We start from the raw sequence: 24,609 nt of genomic DNA, 5'->3' as shown, positions 1-24,609 counted from the left end.
TTTTCTCACGCATGTGCGTGCGTCCGTGCATGTGCGATGTTGGTGGGACGATGTCTTTTTCATGCCTTTACAAGGCGCGGAGCGAGAGAGAGAGAGACTGCGTGACGTGTCACTCCTCACACAGACATTTCGCAGTATTTTTCCTTTTACTTTACGAGGTCGAGTTGCGATCTTGACACTCAACCCCGCACGGATGGAAAGTGTACTCGGGAGCGGACCCGACCTGGTCTGAACCCTGGAACATCTGTTCCAGAGTCCGGCGCTGATGTCATTGCGCCACCAGCCAGCCCTACATTTGGAATGTTTCTATGAGATTCCCCCCTCATTCTCCTGAACTCCAGGGAGTACAGCCCAAGAGCTGCCAGACGTTCCTCATATGGTAACCCTTTCATTCCTGGAATCATTCTCGTGAATCTTCTCTGAACCCTCTCCAATGTCAGTATATCCTTTCTAAAATAAGGAGCCCAAAACTGCACACAATATTCCAAGTGTGGTCTCACAAGTGCCTTAGAGCAGGGGTCTCCAACCCTTTTTGCACTGCGGACTGGTTTAATATTGACAATATTCTTGTGGACCGGCCGACTGGTGGGGGGTGGGGGTGGGGGGGGGTGTAGGGTTGCCAACGGACAAGAGTTGCAGTCAAATACGTTGTATTTGCCCCGAGAAAGACTACAATGACCATGAAGCCTTGCGTGGGCATCAGTGCGCATGCGTGATCTGCCTATTTCTGCCCCCCCCCCACACACAAATCATTTTTGGCGATTCTGTTCGATTGGGGGGTTGGGGGTGGTTGTTAATCACGACCGGAATATAGGTGATAAGTGGCTAATACACTCAGTTTCGTTTCTAAAAGGGTTTATCTAACGAATTTAATATTAAACACACAGCGCATATTTTCCTCGCATGAATATAGTGATGAGTCAATTATCAGGGGAGCTTGAAGTTAGTGTTGACGAACTTCCAGTAGAAGTGGTAGAGGCAGGTTAGATATTATCATTTAAAGAAAAATTGGATAGCTATGTGGACAGGAAAGGAATGGAGGGTTATGGGCTGAGTGCAGGTCGGCGGGACTAGGTGAGAGTAGCGTTCGGCAAGGACCAGAAGGGCTGAGATCGCCTATTTCCATGCTGTAATTGTTATATGGTTATATAGGTCACTTATAAGTCAATAGCATCATAACATTTTAAGATATTAAACACACAGCACATATTTTCCCCCGTATGAACATATATAATCATTGCAACACACCAATATCGCTGAATCAGTGGGAGCCCTGGGCTTGTTTTCCTGCAACAAGTCGGTCCTATCGAGGGGTGACAGGAGACAGCGATACTTGAAGGGGGTTCCTTATGTCCAGTCTATTCCACCATTTAGTTTTCATTGCATTCATTGCAGAGATACGTTGGAAATGGAAGCAACGTTTTCACTGCTTTCGTGGCTATCTTAGGATATTCAGCCTTGACTTTGATCCAGAATGCTGGCAGAGATCTTATGTCAAACATACTTTTCAGCCCGCCGTCATTTGCAAGCTCGAGGAATTGATCTCCTTCTTGCGCTGCCATAGATGACGCGTGCGTAGTGACCTCGCGCGCTTTCAAGCTCAACAGTGACCATGACAGGGAATGAGGAAAGGTGCAGCTGACTCACATCGCCAAATCATATCGTTTCCTCGTGGCCCGGTAGCACGTGCTTTGCGGCCCGGTACTGGTCCGTGGCCTGGTGGTTGGGGACCGCTGCCTTATAGAGCCTCAACATCACATTCCTATTCTTGTATTCTATACCTCTAGAAATGAATGCCAACATTGCATTTGTCTTCTTCACCACCAATTCAATCTGGAGGTTATCCTTAAGGGTATCTTGCATAAGGACTCCCAAGTCCCTTTGCATCTTTGCATTTTGAATTCTCTCCCCATCTAAATAATAGCTTGCCCGTTTATTTCTTCCACCAAAGTGCATGACCATACACTTTCCAACATTGTTTTTCATTTGCCACTTCTTTGCCTGTTCTCCTAAACTATCTAAGTCTCTCTGCAGTCTCTCTGTTTCCTTAACACTACCCGCTCCTCCACCTATCTTTGTATCATCGGTAAATTTAGTGACAGATCCATTACCGTAGTCCAAATCATTGACATACATTGTAAAAAGCAACTGTCCCAATACTGACCCCTGTGAAACTCCACTGGTAACCGGCAGCCAGCCAGAATAGGATTCCTTTATTCTCACTCTGTTTTCTGCCCACCAGCCAATGCTGCACTCACGCTAGTAACTTCCCTGTAATTCCATGGGCTCTTACCTTGCTAAGTAGTTCATGTGTGGCACTTTGTTAAAGGCCTTCTGAAAATCCAAGTGCACCACGTCTACTGCATCTTCTTTGTATACCCTGCTTGTAATTTCCTCAAAGAATTGCAGTAGGTTTGTCAGGTAGGATTTTCCTTTCAGGAATCCATGCTGGCTTTGGCCTGTCTTGTCATGTACCTCCAGGTACTCTGTAATCTCATCCCTAAGAATTGATTCGAACAACTCCCAATCACTGGTCAGTCTAGGTAGATAGATAGATATACTTTATTGATCCTGAGGGAGATTGGGTTTTGTTACAGCCGCACCAACCAAGAATAGAGCATAAATATAGCAATACAAAAACCACAAACAATCAAACAACAAAATGCAAACTATGCCAGATGGAAAATTATTCCAAGACCAGACTATTGGCTCAGGGTGTCTGACCCTCCACAAGAGGAGCTGCAAGTTCGATGGCCACAGGCAGGAACGACCTCCCGTGCTGCCCACTGTTGTATCTCGGTGGAATATAGCCGAAGTCCAACAGCAAAAAGTTCAATATCCGGTCTACAAACACGTTCCTCGATCGTAATATGACCCGGATTGCACCATCTGTTGTTAACCAGAACAGTAAGCACCCAACTCCTTTACGCTTACCGCTGTAAGTACACTTCCGGTCAGCCCGAACGGCTGGAAGCCGTCCATGGAGAAGTTTTGATCGGGTATGTCCCCGTGCAGCCCCGTTCCAGTGAAACACATAACTCTGCACTCCCAAAATGTTCTCTGATGCCTGGCTAGCGCTGTGAACTCATCCATTTTATTACCCCCCGAACTCCTCTTCTCCATAAGTCTCTGTTGCCTCGACCCGGTCCTCTTTCCTCGACTTTGTGATCCCCCTCTGCATCCTGTGTGTGTTTTCCTCCAGATTTCAGCGGGGCTGTCCGCCGCTCTGCTTGCTAAACCGGCCGGCATAAGCTCGGTCAGCTGGTCCCTGAAATACACCATGCTTCTGTCCCGCTAATGAGACATGTTCGGAATGTAACTATTTCCAGTGCTAAAAACCCAAATAAAGCTCTCTCTACCAGCATGTTAGAGAGGGTGCAGCTTTGACGTGTTACCGTGAAAAAAAATACAAAACATAACGTAAGTTAAAAAGTCTAACAGGTCTATATTTCCTTTCTGCTGCCTCCCACCCTTCTTAAATAGCGGAGTAACATTTGCAATTTTCCAGTCATCTGGTACAGTGCCAAAATCTATCGATTCTTGAAAGATCATCGTTAATGCGTCCACAATCTCTCCAGCTACTTCCTTCAGAACCTGAGGGTGCATTCCATCAGGTCCAGGAGATTTATCCACCCTCAGACCATTCAGCTTCCTGAGCACCTTCTCACTCATAATTTTCACTGCACAAACTTCACTTCCCTGACGCTCTTGAATATCTGGTATACTGCAGACATCTTCCACTGTGAAAACTGATGCAAAATACGTATTCATCTCCTCTGCCTTCTCTGCATCTCTTATTACAATATCTCCAGCACCATTTTGTATTGGTCCTATATCTACCCTTGACTCTCTTTTACCCTTTATATACTTAAAAAAAACCTTTTAGTATCTTCTTTGATATTAGTCGCCAACTTCCTCTCATAATTTATCTTCTCCTTCCGAATAACCTTCTTAGTTGCAAGTTTTTACAAGCCCCTCCAATCCTCTATCTTCTTACTAGCTCTGGGTTTCTTGTATGCCCTCTCATTTGTTTTTACTTTGGCTCTGAATTCACTTGTCAGCCACCGTAGTGTCCTTCTTCCCTTTGAAAATTTCTTCTTATTTGGAATATATTTGTCTTGCACTTCCCTCATTTTTCGCAGGAACTTCAACCATTGCTGCTCTGCTGTCTTTCCTGCAAATGTCCCTTTCCAGTCAACTTCGGCCAATTCCCCTCTCATGCCATTGTAATTTCCTTTATTCCACTGAATTACCGACACTTGGATTTTATTTTTCCCTCTCAAATTTCAATGTGAACTTGATCATATTGTGATCACTGTTCCCTAAGGGTTCTTTGAGCTCTCTTATCACCTCCGGATCATTGCCCAACTTAACAACAAGCTGTTTTAAAAAGCACATTCTACAAATTCTGTCTCTTGAGGTCCAGTACTGACCTGGCTTTCCCAATCCACTTTCATGTTAAAATCCCCAACGATTATCATGACATTGCCCCTCTGATACTCCTTTTCTATCTCCTGCTGTAATTTGTAATCCACATCCGGCTGCTGCTTGGAGGCCTGTATACAACTGCCATTAGGGTCCTTTTACCCTTGCTATTTCTTAACTCAACCCTTAGAGACTCTACACCTTCAAATCCTATGTCATCTCTTTTCAATGATTTACTATTAAATCTTTTACATAGAGCCACACTACCCTCTCTGCCTACTAACCTATCTTTCCAATATACTGTATATCCTTGGATGTCAAGCTCCCAATGGCAGCCATCCACTAGCCAAGTTTCAGAGATGGCCATAACGTCATATTTGCCAACTGTAGCTGAATTTCAAGATGAATTGCACGCACCACTGCGTTTTTTTTAAAAAAACTTACCCCTGACATCTCCTCTGTACCTACTTCCATGCACCTTAAAACTGTGCCCTCTCGTGTTAGCCATTTCAGCCCTGGGAAAAAGCCTCTGAATATCCACATGATCATCTTATACATCTCTATCAGGTTACCTCTCATCCTCTGCTGCTCCAAGAAGAAAAGGCCAAGTTCACTCAACCTATTCTCATAAGGCATGCTCCCCAATCCAGGCAATATCCTTGTAAATCTCCTCTGCGCCCTTTTCTATAGTTTCCACATCCTTGCTGTAGTGAGGTGACCAGAACTGAGCAGAGTAATCCAAGTGGGGTCTGATCAGGGTCCTATATAGCTGTAATATTACCTCTCGGCTCTTAAACTCAATCCCGTGGTTGATGAAGACTAATACATTGTATGCCTTCTTAACCAAACAGTCAACCTGTGCAGCAGTTTTGAGTGCCCTATGGACTCGGACCCCAAGATCCCTCTGATCCTTCTCACTGCCAAGAGTCTTACCATTATTATATTCTGCCATCATATTTGACCTACCAAAATGAACCATCTCACACTTATCTGGGTTGAACTCCATCTGCCACTTCTCAGCCCAGTTTTGCTTCTTATCGATGTCCCGCTGTAACCTCTGACAGCCCTCCACATTATCCAAAACACACCCAACCTTCGAGATTGTATAATTTTGTTAGTTGCTAATAAAGGATCAAATACATTTGTTTGACTATTACTTGATTGATCAGAGGGCATGTCATACAGGATAAGTACCTGTGCGAGGTCTCCAGCAGCACTGGTTTGTTTGAGTTACTGCTACAGGCGTTTTACGGCAGCCAAACAACCTACCAGCCCCAACACCTTTGGAAGGTAGTGAAAAACCAGAACACCCAGGGGGAAACTATAGTCACCAGGGGAGTGAGCAAACTTCACCCAGGCAGCACTGGAAGTTGAAACTGGAATGAGGTTACTGGGAGCTGTGAAGCAGTAGTGTAACCACACCATTCAATACTGCAAATAAAAATTTGGACTGGGGTTTTTTTCTGCTTCATAGTTTTGTGTGTTATTTTGAGTAAACTGTTATGCTACAATTGGGGCATAAATTTTAAGCAGATACTTTCTGCTGGAGCAATCATTTAAGTACTATATATCATAGAACGTGGAACACTACCACACAGTATAGACCCTTTGGCCCATAATTTTGTGCCGACCTTTTAACCTACTCTTAAGATCAATCTTTAATTAATTAAGATACCCTTTCCTCCTACGTAGCTCTTCATTTTTCTATCATCCATGTCCTATTTATGGATTTCTTAAATGCACCAAATGTATCTGTCTCTATCTCACACTTAACCATTCTCTCTCAAAAAAACACTTGTCTTTGATATCTCTCCTATACTTTCTTCCAATCACCTTAAGATTTACACCCCCTGGTATTAGACATTTCTGCCCTGGGAAAAAGGTCTCTTGTTTTCTATTCAAATCTGCTGATCTTTATCACTGTTTTAAAAGGTAAGTGGAAAAGTGAATGGGTTCATATTCTATCAATTAAGTTAGTTGCCCTTTGTTGACGCAGTGCAATCTGTGCAAATTCTTCAAACTTCTTGACTTCACAAAAGCACCATGAGTAAATCCTGAAAATAAAACATTTTTCTAAATGCACTTTGTTAGTTGATATTTTTATAGAACTTCAGTGCCTACACCTTTATCCACATGAGAATCAGTAGCTAATTATTCACTTCAATATTTCCATAAAATATACTTCCCTTGTGACATAAAGTATCAATTCTTCATCAGTATCGTGATGAGGGGTCTCGGTCCAAAACATGGACTATCCATTTCCCTTTATTGATGCTACCTCATCTGCTGAGTTCCTCCAATATTTTGTGTTCTGCTCCAGATTACCAACGTCTGTAGTCTTTCTTGTGTCTCAAATCTTAAATGCTGCAGATTATCATGACTCTTTCATCACTACAGGTAACATCGTTTGTTTTCCGATTGTAGGGAAAATCATGCCGTTACTATCATGGTGTCCATAAAATGAAGGAACAAAGTTCTTTACAGGGGATTCATGGTTTGCGAGTTGCTTGGGACATTGAAGAGTTGATAAGCCTGGGAAAGAAGCTTCGCTCATGTACTTACTTTGTGGCACGTGAATTGATGCAAGAGGCAGATATTGTATTTTGCCCATATAATTATCTTCTGGACCCACAAATAAGGGAGAGTGTAAGTACTTTTGAAAGAAAAGGTCTCAATATTAGTTTATGTGTTGCTGGGAATGTGCATGGTGATTGCTGTAACTCCTTTATATTTTTTTGTCTTGTAATAGATGAAGATTAACTTGAAAGGCCAAATTCTTATCTTTGATGAAGCACATAACATTGAAGACTGTGCAAGGGAATCTTCTAGTTTTAGTGTCACAGAAAATCAGCTGTTATTTGCTCGCGAAGAATTGGACGCCATGGTCAACCAAAACATCAGGAGAAGTGATCATGAGGCACTGAGGGCTGTCTGTTATAGTTTTACAAAGTATGCATATTTGGTTTGGAATCAATTTGGTTTGGAAACTTTTTCTATTTTAATGCTTTAAAAGCCTGTAGTAGGAAAATTTCAACATTGATCCTACATTATAAAGAATTGTAGAACACATTTTAGATACTTGGAGCATCAGAACAAAAACGTATGTAAATTGTCCTGAAGAAAGTTCTCAGCCGACATGTCAATTGTTTATTCATTTTCATAGATACTGCCTGACCTGCTGAGTTCCTCCAGCATTTTGTGTGCCTTGCTTTGGACTAACAGCGTCTGCAAAATTTTTTGTGTTTACATGAATAAATTGACTTCCATAACTCCACAGTGCACATATTATTTAAAAGGGCATTTTTGTGAGTGTAGGCAAGGCTGTAATCTCATCTTGAGGATCAAGTTACTGTGAATTGATCACTGTTCACTGCCTTGGTTAATGAATAATATGGTCCATTCACAAAAAATGCTGGTGAACACAGCAGGCCAGGCAGCATCTCGGTCCGAAACGTCGACTGTACCTCTTCCTATAGATGCTGCCTGGCCTGCTGCGTTCACCAGCATTTTTTGTGTGTTGCTTGAATTTCCAGCATCTGCAGATTTCCTCGTGTTTGTGTATGGTCCATTGGTGAGATTACCTCCCTGCTTCCTATTTACATTGATTCAACTTCGGTACTTATTTTGCTAATTTGTCAATGGATTATGGGGTATGACCTATTAGGGGAAAGCTGCAGCTGTCAGGTCTCTGATACTGAGCCTCTTGCTCAGATAGGAAAGGGGTAGAAGAAGAGAGTGGTAGTGATAGGAGATTCATTAGGTGAACTGATTCTGTAGATGAGAACAAGGTGGATGGTAGGTTGCTTCCCAGGACCCAGGGTAAGGGACATCTCGCATTGAGTGCACAGCATTTTTAAGGGGAGGTTGAGCAGCTGGAAGTCATGGTACATTTTGGTACCAGTGACATAGCTAGAGAACGGAAATGCATGGCACAAGCAGCAGTGCAGAGATTCTACCCTTGAGGTCCTGAAGAGTGAATATGGGGACTTAGGAAGGAAGCTAAAAAGCAGAACTTCCTCTCTTTCTTCCTCTGTTCCATTATTGAAGTTTTGTTGCCCAGTTATTTTATTCCTTGGGGAGAAATGCAGTTTTTCTCACTATTGCCATATTTAGTGTTCCTTTTTGGTGTAGTATTGGCATATGAGTTTGGCATGGCCCTGGTGCCATTAAGTTAACATTTCATTGTATGTTTTATGGAGTTTAAGTTTATTCTATGTTGAGAAAATATCACACAATCTTCAATATGCTCATTGTGGAGCAGATGCCAATTAATAAATGAGAAATGCTTTTGCAGAGTTGTAATTTAACTATTAATGGCTGCTTGTGCAATTTTATTTTGCAGCTGGCTAAAGGAGAGTTCTGGCCATCTGGTGGAGCGGGAATTTGAAACATCTTGCAAAGTCTGGAATGGGAAAGAAATGATAAATATTTTTCACAACTGGGGATTAACTAGTGCTACATTTAATATGCTGCAGGTAATTTGATTGTTAATAAGATTAAGAAGAGTTCGGTAAAACATGAAGCTCTTGATAAAATGTGAAGCTACATCTAACTTCAGGTTTTGAATTTCCTTCTCTTGTTTCCCCTATCACAATTTCCAAACCTTCACTCTAAAGAACGTATCAGAAGTTTAGCCAATGCTGTTGTTAACTAACTTTTAAATCTCTAACATTTGCAATAATTTTATGCATACTACACAAAGAGATATCTGGTATTTCTCACAGTGAGCAAATGAGAACTGGTTGTTGAGGTGATTTTACTAGATACCATTTGTGATATGCATTTGGCAAGTGGTTTGCTTTGTAACCTATCAGGAAAGAACTTCGGACATAATTTTTTAAATGCTTAATTGGTTAATTACCTGTGGTCTTGGATCCAGGAGTCAAAATCTGAAGTTGTTTTTAATGGACTTGGAGATTATAGGGCCAATTGTGAATGTAATTATTAAAATAACTGCATTTTAGATCATGGTCTTGGTGACTATTTCAAAATATGAGGAGCTTTGAAATGCTATTTCATTATTTTACAATATCATGGATTTTACCTCGATCATATGTAAATATTCAAATAATGTATACTGTTTAAGGAGTTAATTACAAATGAGCTATTTTGAGATTATATCTGAAACTTCTTTAATTCGCTATTTAGGCAGTTAGATAATATTACAGCTACAGGGATCCATTTGAAATGGCAGCAGCAAACGATAGAAAACAGGAAATTCTCACCACAGATACCTCTTATCTTTTGGAGAAATCTTATCATTCATTAATACTGTTCTACTGATGACTCCAAAGCTGCCTGTAGCGGCCAATTCTACATAGAAACATAGAAAAACGTTCAGCACAATACAGGCCTTTCAGTCCATGATGCTGTGCCGAGCATGTACTTGTTTTAGAAATTACCTCAGGTTACCCACAGACCTCTTTTTCTAAGCTCCATGTACCTATCCAGGAGTCTCCTAAAACACCTTATCATACCCGCCTCCACCACCGTCGCCGGCAGCCCATTCCATGCACCCACCACACTCTGCATCATAAAACTTGCCCCTGACATCTGCTCTGTACCTACTTCTAAGCACCTTAAAATTGTGCTCTCTCGTGTTAGCCAGTTCAGCCCTGGGAAAAAGCCTCTGACTATCCACATGATTAATGCCTGTCATCATCTTGTACACCTCTGTCAGGTCACCTCTCATCCTCCATCACTCAGCCTATTCTCATAAGGCATGCTCCCCAATCCAGGCAACATCCTTGTAAATCTCCTCGGCACCCTTTCTATAGTTTCCGCATCCTTCCTGTAGTGAGGCAACCAGAACTGAGCACAGTACTCCAAGTGAGGTCTAACCAGGGTCCTATAAAGCTGTAACATTACCTTTTGGCTCTTAAACTCAATCCCATGGATGATGAAGGCCAATGCACTGTATGATTTCTTAACCACAGAGTCAACCTGTGCGGCAGCTTTGAGTGTCCTATGGACTCGGACTCCAAGATCCCTCTGATCCTTCACACTGCCAAGAGTCTTACCATTAATACTATATTCTGCTATCATATTTTACCTACCAAAATGAACAACCTCACACTTATCTGGGTTGAACTCCATCTGCCACTTCTCAGCCCAGTTTTGCAACCTACTGATGTCCTGCTGTAACTTCTGACAAGCCTACACAGTATCCACAACACCCCCAACCTTTGTGTCATCAGCAAATTTACTAACCTATCCCTCCACTTCCTCATCCAGGTCATTTATAAAAATCATGAAGAGAAGGGGTCCCAGAACAGATCCCTGAGGCACACTACTGGTCACCGACCTCCATGCAGAATATGACCCAATTCTAAAAAATCAATGCCGCTGCTGGTGAGCCCCATAGATTGTTATCCTTGTATGACACACCCTCCAATCAATCCATTAATAATGTTCCAAAAGTTGAAGAATATATTCGATCCTTTATTAGCAACTTGCAAAAAAGACTATCTTGAAGCAATGAACCTTATGAAACTGTGACTAGTGATTTTAAATTTGTGTGAGAATTAAACAAAATGAAGCATAACTAACTGGTCAGCAAAAGATATGACCATGCCCCCACCCATGTGACTAGTTATCATAATAAACATAATAAATGGACAACACAGAATACAATGCAGATGGAGAACAGATGCATGGCTCCTGCACTGTCTACTGTCATTAAATTGGAAAGTGTGCAGAAATGATGTGCCAAGATTTTACTGGGACTGGAAGGCTTGAGTTAATGGGAGAGGACAGGCTGGATTTTTTTTTATCTTGGAGCATAGAAGGTGGAGGGGTGACCTCATGGAGGCATATGAAATAATGAGGGATATAAATAAGGTGAATTGTCTTTTTCCCCCAGGGTAAAGGAGTCTGAAACTAGAGGATGGAGGTTTAAGATGAGAGGGAAAAGATTTAGAAGGAACCTAAGGGGTTGCCAGAGGAAGATGTAGAAGTGGCTGATCACATTAAAAAAAACATTTAGTCCCTGGGTCTTGGCCCGAAACATCGATGTTTATTCATTTCCATAGATGCTACCTGAACTGTTGAATCCTCCAGCATTTTATGACTGTTGATTCCGATACATACGTGGCTAGGGAAGATTTGGAAGGATATGTGTGGCGACACTTGCCGGCTTCCTCCAGCACATCCTTGGGTGTGCTGTTTATTAACACCAATGATGCGTTTCTCTGTATGTTTTGATATACATGTGATAAATCTAGATCTGAACGTGGAGAAGTGGGTCTAGTTCTGGTAGACAGCTTGGTCAGCACAGATGAGTTGGGCTGATGGGCCTTTTTCTGTGCTGTATAACTATGACTAATCTGCAACTACAGCTGTTGAAAATACTGTAACTTAATGTTGATAATTATTGGGATAAAAGATAACTTTGTCATTCACTTTTAATATTGTGATGCTAAATGAGGTGATTGATAGTAATCTTAATGTATGAATGAACTTCTGATGTGCAGAAACGTCTGGATGCTGTGATAGAGAAGGAAGAAAAGATAGTGGTGCTGAATGGACAGGAGGAGTCAGTAACGGTTCCAACTATAAGTGCTTCAACACAAATGGTGCTGAAAGGACTCTTCATGGTACTTGATTTTTTGTTCAGGGACAACAGCAGGTGAATAGATTGATCTTTGGACTGTGACAGCTGTGGTTTTTTTAAAGCTTAAACTAATTATTTGAAGCTGCAGCTCTATAAACAACTTATGTTTAGTTTAATACGCCAGCTAAAAAATTCATATAAATTGTGAGCAAAATCTATTTATACTGTACAATATCTAGCTATGGTGGAATCTCCATTTTCTGTGTTCCATGTTTATTGAGATTTTATTGGGCAGATCTTTGTGTATAATACTCATGCCAATGCAAAAATCAAAAGCCCAATCAATTTAAATCAATCATGGATTAGGAAAAGGATTACAATATATGCTGTATGTCTGTATTCCTATTTCTAAAATCTTGGGAGTAAGTTGCATAAAATTAGTAGTTGCATCTGTTAGTACCTGATAATTTCTGGCATTTGTTTATTATTGTTGATAATGTTTCTGCCATATATGGAAAGTTAAAGGGCAAAAGAAATGAAATTATCCAAACATACATTTCTGAAGCTAAACAGATTCCTCACAAATCAATAATTGGGCTCTTAGTTGGCACTTTGTTACACCAGCACTTAATTCGTTGTAATACCTAAAGGATATTCACATTTATGTATCCTGGTAATGAAATTCTGCAAAATGTCAGTTTTTCAGAAATGGTCTTTGTAATATATTTTGCGTTCAAGCAGTTGTGCCTTACATTGAGAATATAGCTTCTGGAATGCTGTTAAAATCTTAGATGAGCACTTTACTGCCAGCAGCAAAATGTTTTCCTGCGTTTTACTTAGATATTTTATAATATTTACTGAAATGGTGGCAGTTATACATGGAGGCATTCTCATTACTCTAATTGAGCCCCCTTTATAAAAAAAAAATCAGAATTGAGTTTGTCCATGCAAATTTCAAATGGTGACATTGTTTAGCCCAAATCTCAGAGGTGGAACACCAAGGGTTAAGTTTAATCCAGTGCATCAGACAACATGATAGTTACAATATTAAAACCTAGGATCATTTCCAATTAAACATATCTGAGTGGATTGCAATACATTTTCTTCAAGGTTATTACTTTTATGAGCTTACAGTGAAGGGATTGCTTCCATCTGTGGATGAAAATAAATGTGTTTTAAAAACTTTGGATTAAAGTGATTATTTTAGAAACAGATATTAATTTTTAAAATTAATTTTGCAATATTAATTTCTGCAAGTTTAGTTTTGGTTTTGCTTACCTAAATTATTAATAGTAGTATACCAAAGTAAAAAGCACTTTGTAGCCTGTTCTATTCTCAGATAACTATAATTGTATCTAATTGCATATTATATATAATAAATATGTCTATGATTGCAGTTTCTAACTTGGCACACTTTTTAATAATTCTGGCTGATGGAAGTCTATTTGATACCTTGGAAGCTGCATTTTCTTATAACATTGAATATTGCATGATCTTTGAGGGGAAGTTTGTTGTGATAAACATTATCACCATTTTGATTGTAGTGTCTTGTTTCCAAAGTTTTGCAGATGACTATAGGGTGGCAGTGCAGCAGGTTTATACATGGACCAACCAGCCAGATTTTATTGATGAAAATGGATTCTTTGTACGGCCTCAGAAGAGGCGAAATGCACGTAAGAAGTCTGCTGTACTGTCCTTGAACTTTTGGTGTTTAAATCCAGCAGTGGTGAGTATGCTTTTGCAACAGTATAGTTTTGTTTTTGTCACTTTGCACTTTCTAGTAAGAAAGGTGGGTGATTCAGTGGGTGAGAGTACAAGTTAAAGATAGCAAATTTTTATGGCAGGTATGCTGCAAACTATTGCATTGAAATTATTATGAAACCTGTTTAGTTTTGCTTGGTTTTCTGTCTGTTCCCTCTCCCAGTCCTCTCACTCTGCCATACTGCCAGCCCCTTGCTTTTACTTACTTAAGCCCATCGCCCCCCCACTGGGGCACAGGCCGCTGACAGCAGTTCACCAGAGTCCTCTGCCCTGGGCCAATTTTCAGGTTGACCCCAAGGTTAGCCCATTTCTTGGTGTATCCTTCCTCTTCCTGAGGATGAGGCCTTTGGAGCTTCTGTTGGCATTTTTGTAGCACTGGGTTTTTACAGGATGCCGTTTCTAGCTCCATGCCCAATCACAGTTTGGCTTAGGACTGTCCATGGTAGGGTTCCTCTTGCTCTGCCACACCACTCACCTCCTATTCTTCCAGTCAGAGTTTGCTGTTTGTGGTCTTTGACTGCATCTACCATTCTTTGGAAGGGGTTTTAGGTATACAGAGTGCTGTTGCAGAGTTGTTGGATTGCTGCCATACAAGTTATAGAAGATGCATACTACTGCTACAGTGAGCCAGTGATGGTTGGAGTTGATGTTAAGGGTGAATAGCAGTCAAATGGACTGCTTTATTATGGTTAAGGTTGAGGTCTTTCATTGTTATTGGGGCTGTGCTCACATAGACAGAAGTGTTCTGTCATGTGCCTGAATCTGGGAATCAGGAGGTGAGTTTCTTAATGCAGGTACATGGTCTCCAACCTGTTTCTATAGCCACATTATTTTAAGTGATTGGTGCAGTTACATTTCTATGTAATGGAGGCCCACCTCTTTTCCTCCCTTTGTGGATATTGATTTTGGGGTCCTCAGTAATGGAAATATCGTTGAATGTCAAGATTTTGTTAGACTCTCTCTTGTTGGGGTGGTCCATGTCCAGATCATATTTAACATGAAATTTACTCATCACCTATCTGTTCTTGCCTGAATGTTCTCCAGGTGTTAATGAATGCTGCACAGACAACTGTATTTCCTGAGTTAAGAATTTAATTGGACTATGCAGTTGTAAACAATTGTTTCAACTTTATGATGCATTAGTTTATTGTGCTTTTCCCTTCATTATCTGATTCCTGTTGACCTTCCTGATTTTTCTATGCTCCTTCCATTTTGCATCATTTTTCTGCATTGTGCTGTGTTATTTTAATCTACTTTTTCACCCCCTTGCTCTCTCAATTGCCATCTTGTCCTGTTCTCTTGCTTGTGTGTTCTTCCCAGATTTTAAATGTTAAACTTTCGCTTTACACAGGTGCTGCTTGGCCTGCTTTTTCCATCTTTTTCTATTTGCCTTAAAATTTTTATTATTTAGAGATAGAGCGCAGAAGAGGGCCTCTGGTCCTTCGAGCCGCATTACCTAGCAACCCGACATCACCTGGTGGGAACCCATCACTGCAACCCCAGCCATTGTCGTTGTTGCTAGTTCCTTACTCATGCCTTCTCCACTTGTTCTTTTTGCATTTTTTCACTGCCAGGATGAGGTCAAGCCTAAGAACAAAATAATAACTTTCTGATGCTTAAATATTTTGCTACCCATAATATATTTTAACCAAGCAAGAGTCACCTGATTTTTTTATTTATTGAAGTAGTAATCAAAAATGTTTTTATTTTTGTGTTATCTCTGTAGGCTTGTTCAGATCTTAATGTTGTTAGATCAATCATTCTATCGTCTGGAACTTTGTCCCCAATGGAATCATTCTCTTCCGAGTTGGGTGTGAAGTTCAGTATCCAGCTGGAGGCTAATCATGTAATTGATAACTCTCAGGTAAAAAGACCAATTATTTGTTTCTAAGCTGATGATTTGGTGAGCAAGTGGCAAAAGACCTCTATCAAATTATTGAAATCAAAAACAAAGCCAGAAAATGCTGCAAAAATCCACCAAGTCAGGCAGCATCTGTACAAAGAGAACCAGTCAACGTTTTGCATTTATGACCCTTTTGTCAGAATTCTCATTTGCTGTATGAAAATTTTTTTAAAAATGCATCTGCTGGAAATCTGAAATAAAACAGAAAATACTGGAAACACTCAGTAGACAGAATTTATGGAAAGAAAAACAAGTAATATTTCAAGTCTGAGTCACTTCTTCCCAGATTTTAAATGTCAGACTTTCTCTTTACATAGGTGCTGCCTGGCCTGCTTTTTCCATCTTTTTCTGTTTTCCTTAAAATTTATTTTATTATTTAGAGATAGAGTGCAGAAGAGGCCCTCTGGCTCTTTGAGCCGCATCACTTAGCAACCCGATTTAACTCCAGCCTAATCACAGGACAATTTGCAATGACCAATTAACCTGATAACTGGTATGCCTTTGGACTGTAGGAGGAAACTAGAGCACCCAGAGGAAACCCATGCTCACATGGGAAGGAATGTATATCTTGGCTTACAGAGGACACTGGAATTGAACTCCAAACTCCAAATTGGACACCTGGGCTTTAGTAGTGTCATGCTAACCACTATGCTACCGTGGTGCCCCTGATTATAACTGCTTTTATATGAAGCTGTAACTATTTGAGCATATTTGCATGTTCACACTTCTTAGTTAAACATTTATTGGTTGCTTGTATTACCAAGAAATTGCTTTGCTGGAAAATATTTTGTTTTTTTTTGGAATTTTCCCTATTAGAATCAGAATCAGTTTTATCATCACTGACATATGTCCTGAAATTTTGTTTTATGACAGTGATACAATGCAAGACATTTATATAAAAAAAAACTATAAGTTGCAATGTGGTTGGTAAGATGGTGCTGGTGATATATTGGCAATGTTTTGCAGACAGCTCACATATTCTACTAAATATGCTTCTTCTGGACTGTGGTCACTCCAATCTGCAGCCTGTAATTTCTGTTTGGAAGTTGTACTTTTGAACCATTTGAATGATCTGGCTTTTTTGCAGTCTCCTGAAGAATTCGGCAACTGGACTCTCGAAAGTGCAGGTATGGCCATAGTCAGGTGGCCATTGCTGTTGGGACCTGAGAGCGAAAAAGAAATCAATGTTTAGGTTATTTAAGTTTTGAGCCAGATTAGAAAGTTTTGACCGTTCTCCCTCTACTCTTACTGCTACCATCAGGTTCCTGGACTGTCTACACTTGCCTCAACACTGAACTGACTCCGTGGCTATGGACTCACTTTTGGGGACTTTGCGATTCTGTGTATTATCTATTTACGTTTTTTATTGTTAATTTTTTGCACATTAGTTATTTATTAGTCTTTGTCATGTGGGGTTTTTCATGGATTCTGTTGTTTCTTTGTTTTATGGCTGCTTGCAAGAAGATGAATCTCTAGTTGTATACGATATACATACTGAGATAAATTTGAATAAATAGGGCAAAAGTAGAATAGTGAAGTTGGATTCATGAGTTTTTAGATCATACAGATATCTGATGGCTGTGGGGGAAAAATCTTCTTGAATGTGGATCTTAAGGTTCCTGTACGTCCTCCCCAATGATAGTAATGAGAAGAGGGAATGTTCTGGATGGTGCAGACCCTTAATGGTGGATGATGCCTTTTGAAGATGGTTCTCAACGGAGGGGAGGGTTGTGGCTGTGGTAGAGCTGGCTGAATTTATCCTCTGTAGCCTCTTTAGATCATGCTCATCGGAGCCTCCATACCAGGTGGTTATGCAACTAGTCAGAATGGTCTCCACTGTGCATCTGTAGAAGTTTCTAAAGTCTTTGGTGATATACCAAATCTCCTCAAACTCCTGATGAAGTATAGCCACTGGCTTGCCACTTTTGTGATTGTGTCAATTTATTGAGCCCAGGAACTTGAAACTGCTCACCCTTTCCACCACTGGTCTATGAGTGAGAATTGGTTTCTGTTCTCTTGGCTTCCCCTTCTTAAAGTTTGCAACAGTTACTTGGTTTGGCTGACGTTGAGTGCAAGGTTGTTCTGGCGACACCAATCAACCAGTCAACTTATTTTGCTCCTTGTTGCCATCTGAGATTTTACTGTGGCATCATCAGTGAATTTATAGATGGCATTTGAGCTGTACCTAGCCATACGGTGCTCAGTGCAGAGAGAGCACTGGGCTAAGCATGGATCCTTGAGGTGCTCCCGTGTTGATTATCAGTGAGGAGGAAATGTTTTTTCTAAGCTGCTGTGGTCTCATGAAGAACTCAAGGATTCTGTTCTGTTGCAGAGGAGGTACAGATATTCAAGTTTTGAAGGTTGTTGATTAATAGTGAGGGGATGATAGTGTTGAACTGTGTTGTAAATAATAACAGCAACCTGATGTATATATAGCTTCTGCTTAAAATTACTGAAATATTCAAGCAAATATGTTACTTGCTATAAATATAACAAACTAGTTGTAACTATTTTGTGTTGCTTCAAAATGTGAGAAAGCATGCATTTTATTTGTCATTTGATAATGCTTTTATTTGCATTAGCATTGCTCTTCTCTTTACAGAGACTGATGTCGTGTTGTGTATTTTCCGGCATTTTCTACTTTAGCTGAGTCTTAAGAGTCACAACATGTAATAATACCCTTCAGCCCAACTTGTCCATTATGACGAAGATGCTCAGCTATGCTAATCCCATTTGCCCTTGTTTGGTCTATGTCCCTTTACCTTTTTCCTATTCATGTATCTGCCCAAATTTCTTTTTAAATGTCTTTATTGTATTTGCGCTAACTAATTCCTCTGGAAGCTTGTTCCATTTGTGAAATGAGCAATATTTTGCTTTTGTGACTAATATGTATATGATACACAATTTATACTAATTATAAATTATAGACTTGCTTGTTGGCCAGGAACTTGTCCATCTTACTTTTTGGGTAGGAGATGGAGATCTAATAAAATGACTGTTACATGTGCAACCCCCTCACTAGGCTCATTTGCAAACTTGACTCATTAGCTGGCTCTGCGAACAGCCAGGGAACTCAGCGGAAAGAAGGCCACCTTTCATAAACAATATCTGTCTAGGGTTGGTATGATTTGGGGTTCAGCCAGAAGAGAATGTCGTGCTGTTCCAATTAAAGAAAACTCGATTCGAGCTAATGCTGTGTAAATGCTGCCCATACGCAATTTTAAGTTGGCACAAAATAACGGATTGTACACCGCATACAATTATAAAGAAAGTGTATTTACAAATATCAGCTTGACGGAACAGTTAGTAGAAAAAGGAAAAGAAAAAAGAAAAAAAAAATTAAAGGGCCCATTTCAGTTAACCCAGTCCAAATGTGCATATATAGTTGGAGTTCTTCTTGAGTTGTCCTTTTTACTGTGTGAAAGCACCCATCACATTCTGAACTTCACTCGAAATCCATCTGGAACCAATGGGCTGTCTCTTGGGAGTATTGGCCTTTCCTCCTTGGAGCCGTTTGTCTACACAAAACACTTTGTGCAACAGGGTTGCTCCTTCCCACGGCATTCTCAGCCATCTTAGATAGATAGATAGATGTACTTTATTGATCCCAAGGGAAATTGGGTTTCGTTACAGCCGCACCAACCAAGAATAGAGCATAAATATAGCAATACAAAAACAACAAATAATCAAGCAACAAAGTGCAAACTATGCCAGATGGAAAATATGTCCAGGACCAGCCTATTGGCTCAGGGTGTCTGACCCTCCACGGGAGGAGCTGCAAAGTTCGATGGCCACAGGCAGGAACAACCTCCCGTACGGCCCAGTGTTGTATCTCGGTGGAATATGGCCGAAGTCCAACAGCAGTAAAGTTCAATATCCGGTCTACAAACACATTCCTCGATCGTAATATGACCCGGATTGCACCATCTGTTGTTAACCAGAACAGTAAGCACCCAACTCCTTTACGCTTACTGCTCTCAGTGCACTTACGGTCAGCCCAAACAGTCTGGAAGCCGTCCATGGAGAAGTTTTGATCGGGTATGTCCTCGTGCAGCCCCGTTCCAGTGAAACACATAACACTGCACTCCCAAAATGTTCTCTGATGCCTGGCTAGCACCGTGAACTCGTCCATTTTATTACCCACGGAACTCCTCTTCTCCATAAGTCTCTGTTGTCTCGACTCGGTCCTCTTTCCTCGCCTTTTTGATCCCCCTCTGCATCCTGTGTGTGTTTTCCTCCAGATTTCAGCGGGGGTGTCCGCCACTCTGCTCGCTAAACCGGTCGGCATAAGCTCAATCAGCTGGTCCCTGGAATACACAATGCTACCATGCTTCTGTCCCGCTAATGAGACGTGTCCGAATGTAACTATTTCCATTCTTCCCTCCTGTCCTACCTGTAGCTCCGCCAAATGACCTTGAACCCCACCAGTGTCCTTCAGAAAAGCTCTCTCCACCCAACCCTCTCTAAAACCTCCTATTTCCACTATCTTGATTGGCTGACACAACATTCCTATGTTGAACATCATTTCCCCTTATCTTTGGCTGAAACCCAAACATTCCACCAGCAGGGCCCACTGCTTTGCTAGAAAGCTACTAAGTGAAATACCCTGCAGCATTAGCAGTAAAAATCATGACCAGGGCATTACAAATGTTTGAATTGAAATTAAATAGTCATTGTACATTATACTTCAAACATTGAATATTTCCTGGTGGATACATTTATACTGATGACTTAGTAGTCACGTGGAGTGTGGAGGAAACAGTGCTTTTCACAGAGAACTTTGCTTTTGCTTAGCAGTAAGCAATCCTGTCTTATTGATTCAACTTAACTATACTGCACAAATATATCTGATGTGAGAAGTTAATTTAAATTGTATTTAACTGAATGATTCGAGAAAAATGTTCTGTGCAAAGATGTTGTGGAGGAGAGGGTTGGGGGAGTGATTTTCCATAATGCAGCCACATGATCTTCCAGTTAAAAATAAGATTTTATTCACACAAGTTCCATTGGAGCAAATTTTATTTAATATCTCAAAATTTTGGCTAGTTGTTTGTGAATTCTGTCAGGGCAAATTTCCACGATAGTGTAGTGATTAGCATGACGCTATTACAGCTTGGGTGTCGGCATTCAGTTCCAGCGCTGTATGTAAGAGGTTTGTATATTCTTTCTATGAGTGTGTGAGTTTTCTTAGGGTGCTCTGGTTTTCTCTCACAGTCAAAAACATACCTGTTAGTAGGATAATAGGTCATTGTAAATTGTCTTGTGATTAGGCTAGGGTTAAGTAGGTGGGGTGCTGGGCAGTATGACTTGTTGGACTGGTAGGGACTGTTCTGCATGGCATCTCTGAATAAAATAAAATAAAATAACCTCAATAACGATAATATTGGGTTGTCTGTATTTATCTAAGGTAGGTTTCCAAAAATGCATTTGGAGATCTAGGAATTATTTTGTCTCTGCGATATGCACTAAATTAAATTAAATATAGTACTAAGGCTTTAGGTTTGGAATCAATTTGTCTAGTTATACATGCCACTGGATTGGTGAAAGAGTTAAGTGACTAGGAACAAATCATGGATATAGTCTATACACACAACTCATTAAATAAGTTCAAAGATCTACATTATATAGATGCACCACAGGAATGTTTGAGACTTCATTAGTTTTATGTTTTTTAACTTGAGATTATGCCATCTGGTGAGGCCCACTAATAGCATTCTTTATTTTGGTTAACTGAAATAATGAACAGAGCACATTTTATGCAGAACAGAACATATGTGTACTTAGCTCTTATTTAAACCTTATTAATAAATACTGCATTAGATCAAAGCAAGCTGGGGGTGAAAATTGCACTCGTCTGCAAAATGTTAGTGTAGAAAATTGACTGGGAGACCACCAAGGCAATGCATATAGGAACAGATAGCATGGTTGGCAATAAAATTAAGATATGTGCTCTTAAAATTTGCATATAAAATGTTCTGCTTCAATAACATTACATAGCGGTACTTAGAAAGTAAGGGCATCTTCTGGGATTGTTGATTTTGCTGTAAGTATTAGATCAAGTGAACTTTTTAACAATTCTCTGCTGTACTTTAATTGATTCTAAAAAGAGGGAGCTACCAGCATTATGCTTGTATTCCAAGAGCAGTTATTTAGGAATGTCGGCCTGAATCTGAGCTATTGCATCCTTAAAGTAACATTCAGTTCAGGTTAGGGTGAAAATAGTTGAATAATGAGCACACTCGTTATAAGATAAGATAGATTACACACGTGCTTGTTCACTACTATACCATTCAGTGAATGATCAGCATAGAGATGCAATCCACTCATTTCCTCTGTCATTTCTTGCAGAGGGAAATAATCCTACTTTGATAATGTACAAAATAAAATTAATAATAAAAATTGTAAGCCACTTTTGTTAAAGAAATAATCAGTTCAGTTTTCTCAAATTAAAACTTAAAATATGTATCTTTTTGTGGATCTTGCAACACAAGATTAATAAGTTACATATGTAAATAGTGCATTAATTTTCCTCTGAAGATGATCACACTTGGGAATCAACAAAATAAGTAGGCATTCTTACGTTGCTCCGTAGGATGAAGTGTAAAAATATTATTTAATAAAATTATAGATTTAATGCTAACATCAATCTTGGCATATGTTGTCCTCCTGGTATGTACTTCAGTGCTGTGTAAAACAAATTTCTGGATACATTTGTGTAGGATAGCAACAGTATTATTGGATTAATGATGCATTGATGAAATAGTGGGTTATTTGCTATTCTGCTTGAAAAGATGGCCATGGAATGATTAGAGTAGTGAGGCACATTCAGGAGAAAGTTGAAAAGTAAGTAATGCTGGAATTCTTCTAGAATTAAAATGTTGATTCTCAGAGTAGCTGAATGCTCTTCTGAGAAGTGTCCGAAAGTGCTTTAGGTCTATGAAATGTGTAATTTTCTAAGTTCTTCAGCACAGGCAAACATGATAGCTGTTCTTATGATTCAAGTAGATATTAATGTGATGAGTATTGAGGTAATTTGTTTCCATTTGAAAAAAGAATGAGGAACTTTTGTTATTCTTGAACAATGCCATAAAACTTTAAAGTTCACTGTAATAAGATGATGGATTTAATATAGTTTTGGATCTGAAGAATTCATCCTGGAAGGTGTTTGGCGAAAACTTGTAAACAGGTTCAGCCATGAAAAGTTTTTTTTTCTAATTGTAACAATGTTGAGTTGCTCTGAATAGTTGCTTCTAAAGTTTGATGTTTCATTAGAATTGAATCAAGACTGCTTTATTTTGTTGAAAGCTAATGCTAAAGCTAATATATCAGCTGAAAGATCATGTTGCTGTATATTTCTGACTTTTTGCATATTGGCCCTTGTGCTCTGCATTCATGATGCTTTTTCCCGTTCATTCCTGATCTTGTATATCCCACTGAATCTTAACTTAAAATGGCTTTCAAAGCTTCATTATCTTTTACAGTTAAAGCTTCAAAGCTAAATAAAAATCACACTTCGTTACAGCTCTAGTTTAAATGTCAGCAGTTAGGAAATTACCTGTACATCTGCAAATTATCAGTCAACATCAGTGCTGAAGTACCACTTTATGAGTTAAACAGTGGTTATTAGCAGAAAAGTTAGCCTCATAATGTCTTAAGTTTTGCTCCATTAGATCTGTACAATATAATACAGAAGGTTATGTTACATTTGTGTAGCTGAGAAATGCATTGCCTGTTAGTTACCTTAACTACTTCACCACTGGAAAGCAGTAATGATTTAAATTAAATTTCATTATCTGTTAATACTGTCATTTCCTTACATGCTTCCTACAACTAGGTCATTATTATGCAGAACATTATATTCATTTAGTTTATTTTAATAACTAAATGTACTTTTGTACAAGGTAAATGGAACGATTTCTTAAGCCACATAAAACTTGATTTACAAGGGAAAAAAATCAAATTTAAGCTTATTCCTTGGTATTAGAGGCAAGCACAATATCATACGACTATAAAATATAGGAGCAGAATTAGGCCATTTGGCCCGTCGAGTCTGCTCGCCATTTCGTTATGACTGATCCATTTACCCCTCAGCCCCAATCTCTTGCCTTCTCCCCATAACCCTTCATGCCCTGACTGATCAAGAATCTGTAGCCTCTGTCTTAAATATCAAACGTCAAAGTTCAAAGTAAAAATTATCGGGAGTACATGCATGTCACTAAGTATTACCCTGAGATTTTTTCTGCAGGCATATTTCACAGTAACGAAACAGGATATGTAAACTGTAAACTTCAGGAACTGTACACAAGCTGTGTAAATGCAGATAATAAATAAATAGCAATAAATAACAAGCATGAAATAACAAGATAAAAGAGTCCTTAAATGAGTGTATTTAAACCCCTTTTGTTCAAGAGCTTGATGGTTGAGGGTAATAACTGTTCTTGAACTTGGTGGTGTGAATCACTGTTACCTTCTATCTGATGGCAGCAGTGAGAAAAGAGCATGACCTGGGTGGTGAAAATCTTTGATGTTGAATGCTGCTTTTCTATGGCAACATTTCTTGTAGATGTGCTCAATGGTTGGGAGGGTTTTACCGTGATCTGCTGGGCTGTATTCACTACATCTTTTGTCGGATTTTCGACTGAAAGGCATTGGTGTTCCCATACCAGACTGAAGTGCAGCCAGTCAGCACACTTTCCACACTCATCTAGAAAAGTTTTCCAAGGTTTTTGATGACATGTTGAATCTCTGCAGACTCCTGAGGAAGAAGCAGCGCTGTTGTGCTTTCTTTGCAATTATAGTTATATGATGGGCCCAGACAGGTCCTTTTGAGATGGTGACACCCAAGAATTTAAAGTTACTGACCCTCTCCAACTCTGATCCTCCGATGATTACTAGCTGATGGACCTCTGGTCTTCCTCTCCTGAAGTCTACAATCAGTTCCTTGGTCTTATTGACACTGAGTGAGAGA

The 24,609-nt window shown here is 39.8% G+C and overlaps 1 protein-coding gene across 1 annotated transcript in view; it reads left to right on the top strand.

Moving 5' to 3' along the window:
- Positions 1–24,609, top strand: part of brip1 (BRCA1 interacting helicase 1) — a 312,184-nt gene that overhangs the window by 92,210 nt on the left and 195,365 nt on the right. Inside the window, exons 8-13 of the mRNA XM_063031229.1 lie at positions 6,850–7,071; positions 7,175–7,374; positions 8,768–8,900; positions 11,898–12,052; positions 13,538–13,703; positions 15,465–15,602. Coding sequence (XP_062887299.1) covers positions 6,850–7,071; positions 7,175–7,374; positions 8,768–8,900; positions 11,898–12,052; positions 13,538–13,703; positions 15,465–15,602 — 1,014 coding nt within the window. The remainder of the gene's footprint in view (positions 1–6,849; positions 7,072–7,174; positions 7,375–8,767; positions 8,901–11,897; positions 12,053–13,537; positions 13,704–15,464; positions 15,603–24,609) is intronic.

This window comes from Mobula hypostoma, chromosome 23 (assembly GCF_963921235.1).
Source record: "Mobula hypostoma chromosome 23, sMobHyp1.1, whole genome shotgun sequence".
Taxonomy (NCBI): Eukaryota; Metazoa; Chordata; class Chondrichthyes; order Myliobatiformes; family Myliobatidae; genus Mobula; species Mobula hypostoma.
Note: the sequence above shows the minus strand (reverse complement) of the source record. Positions and strands in the feature narration are given on the sequence as shown.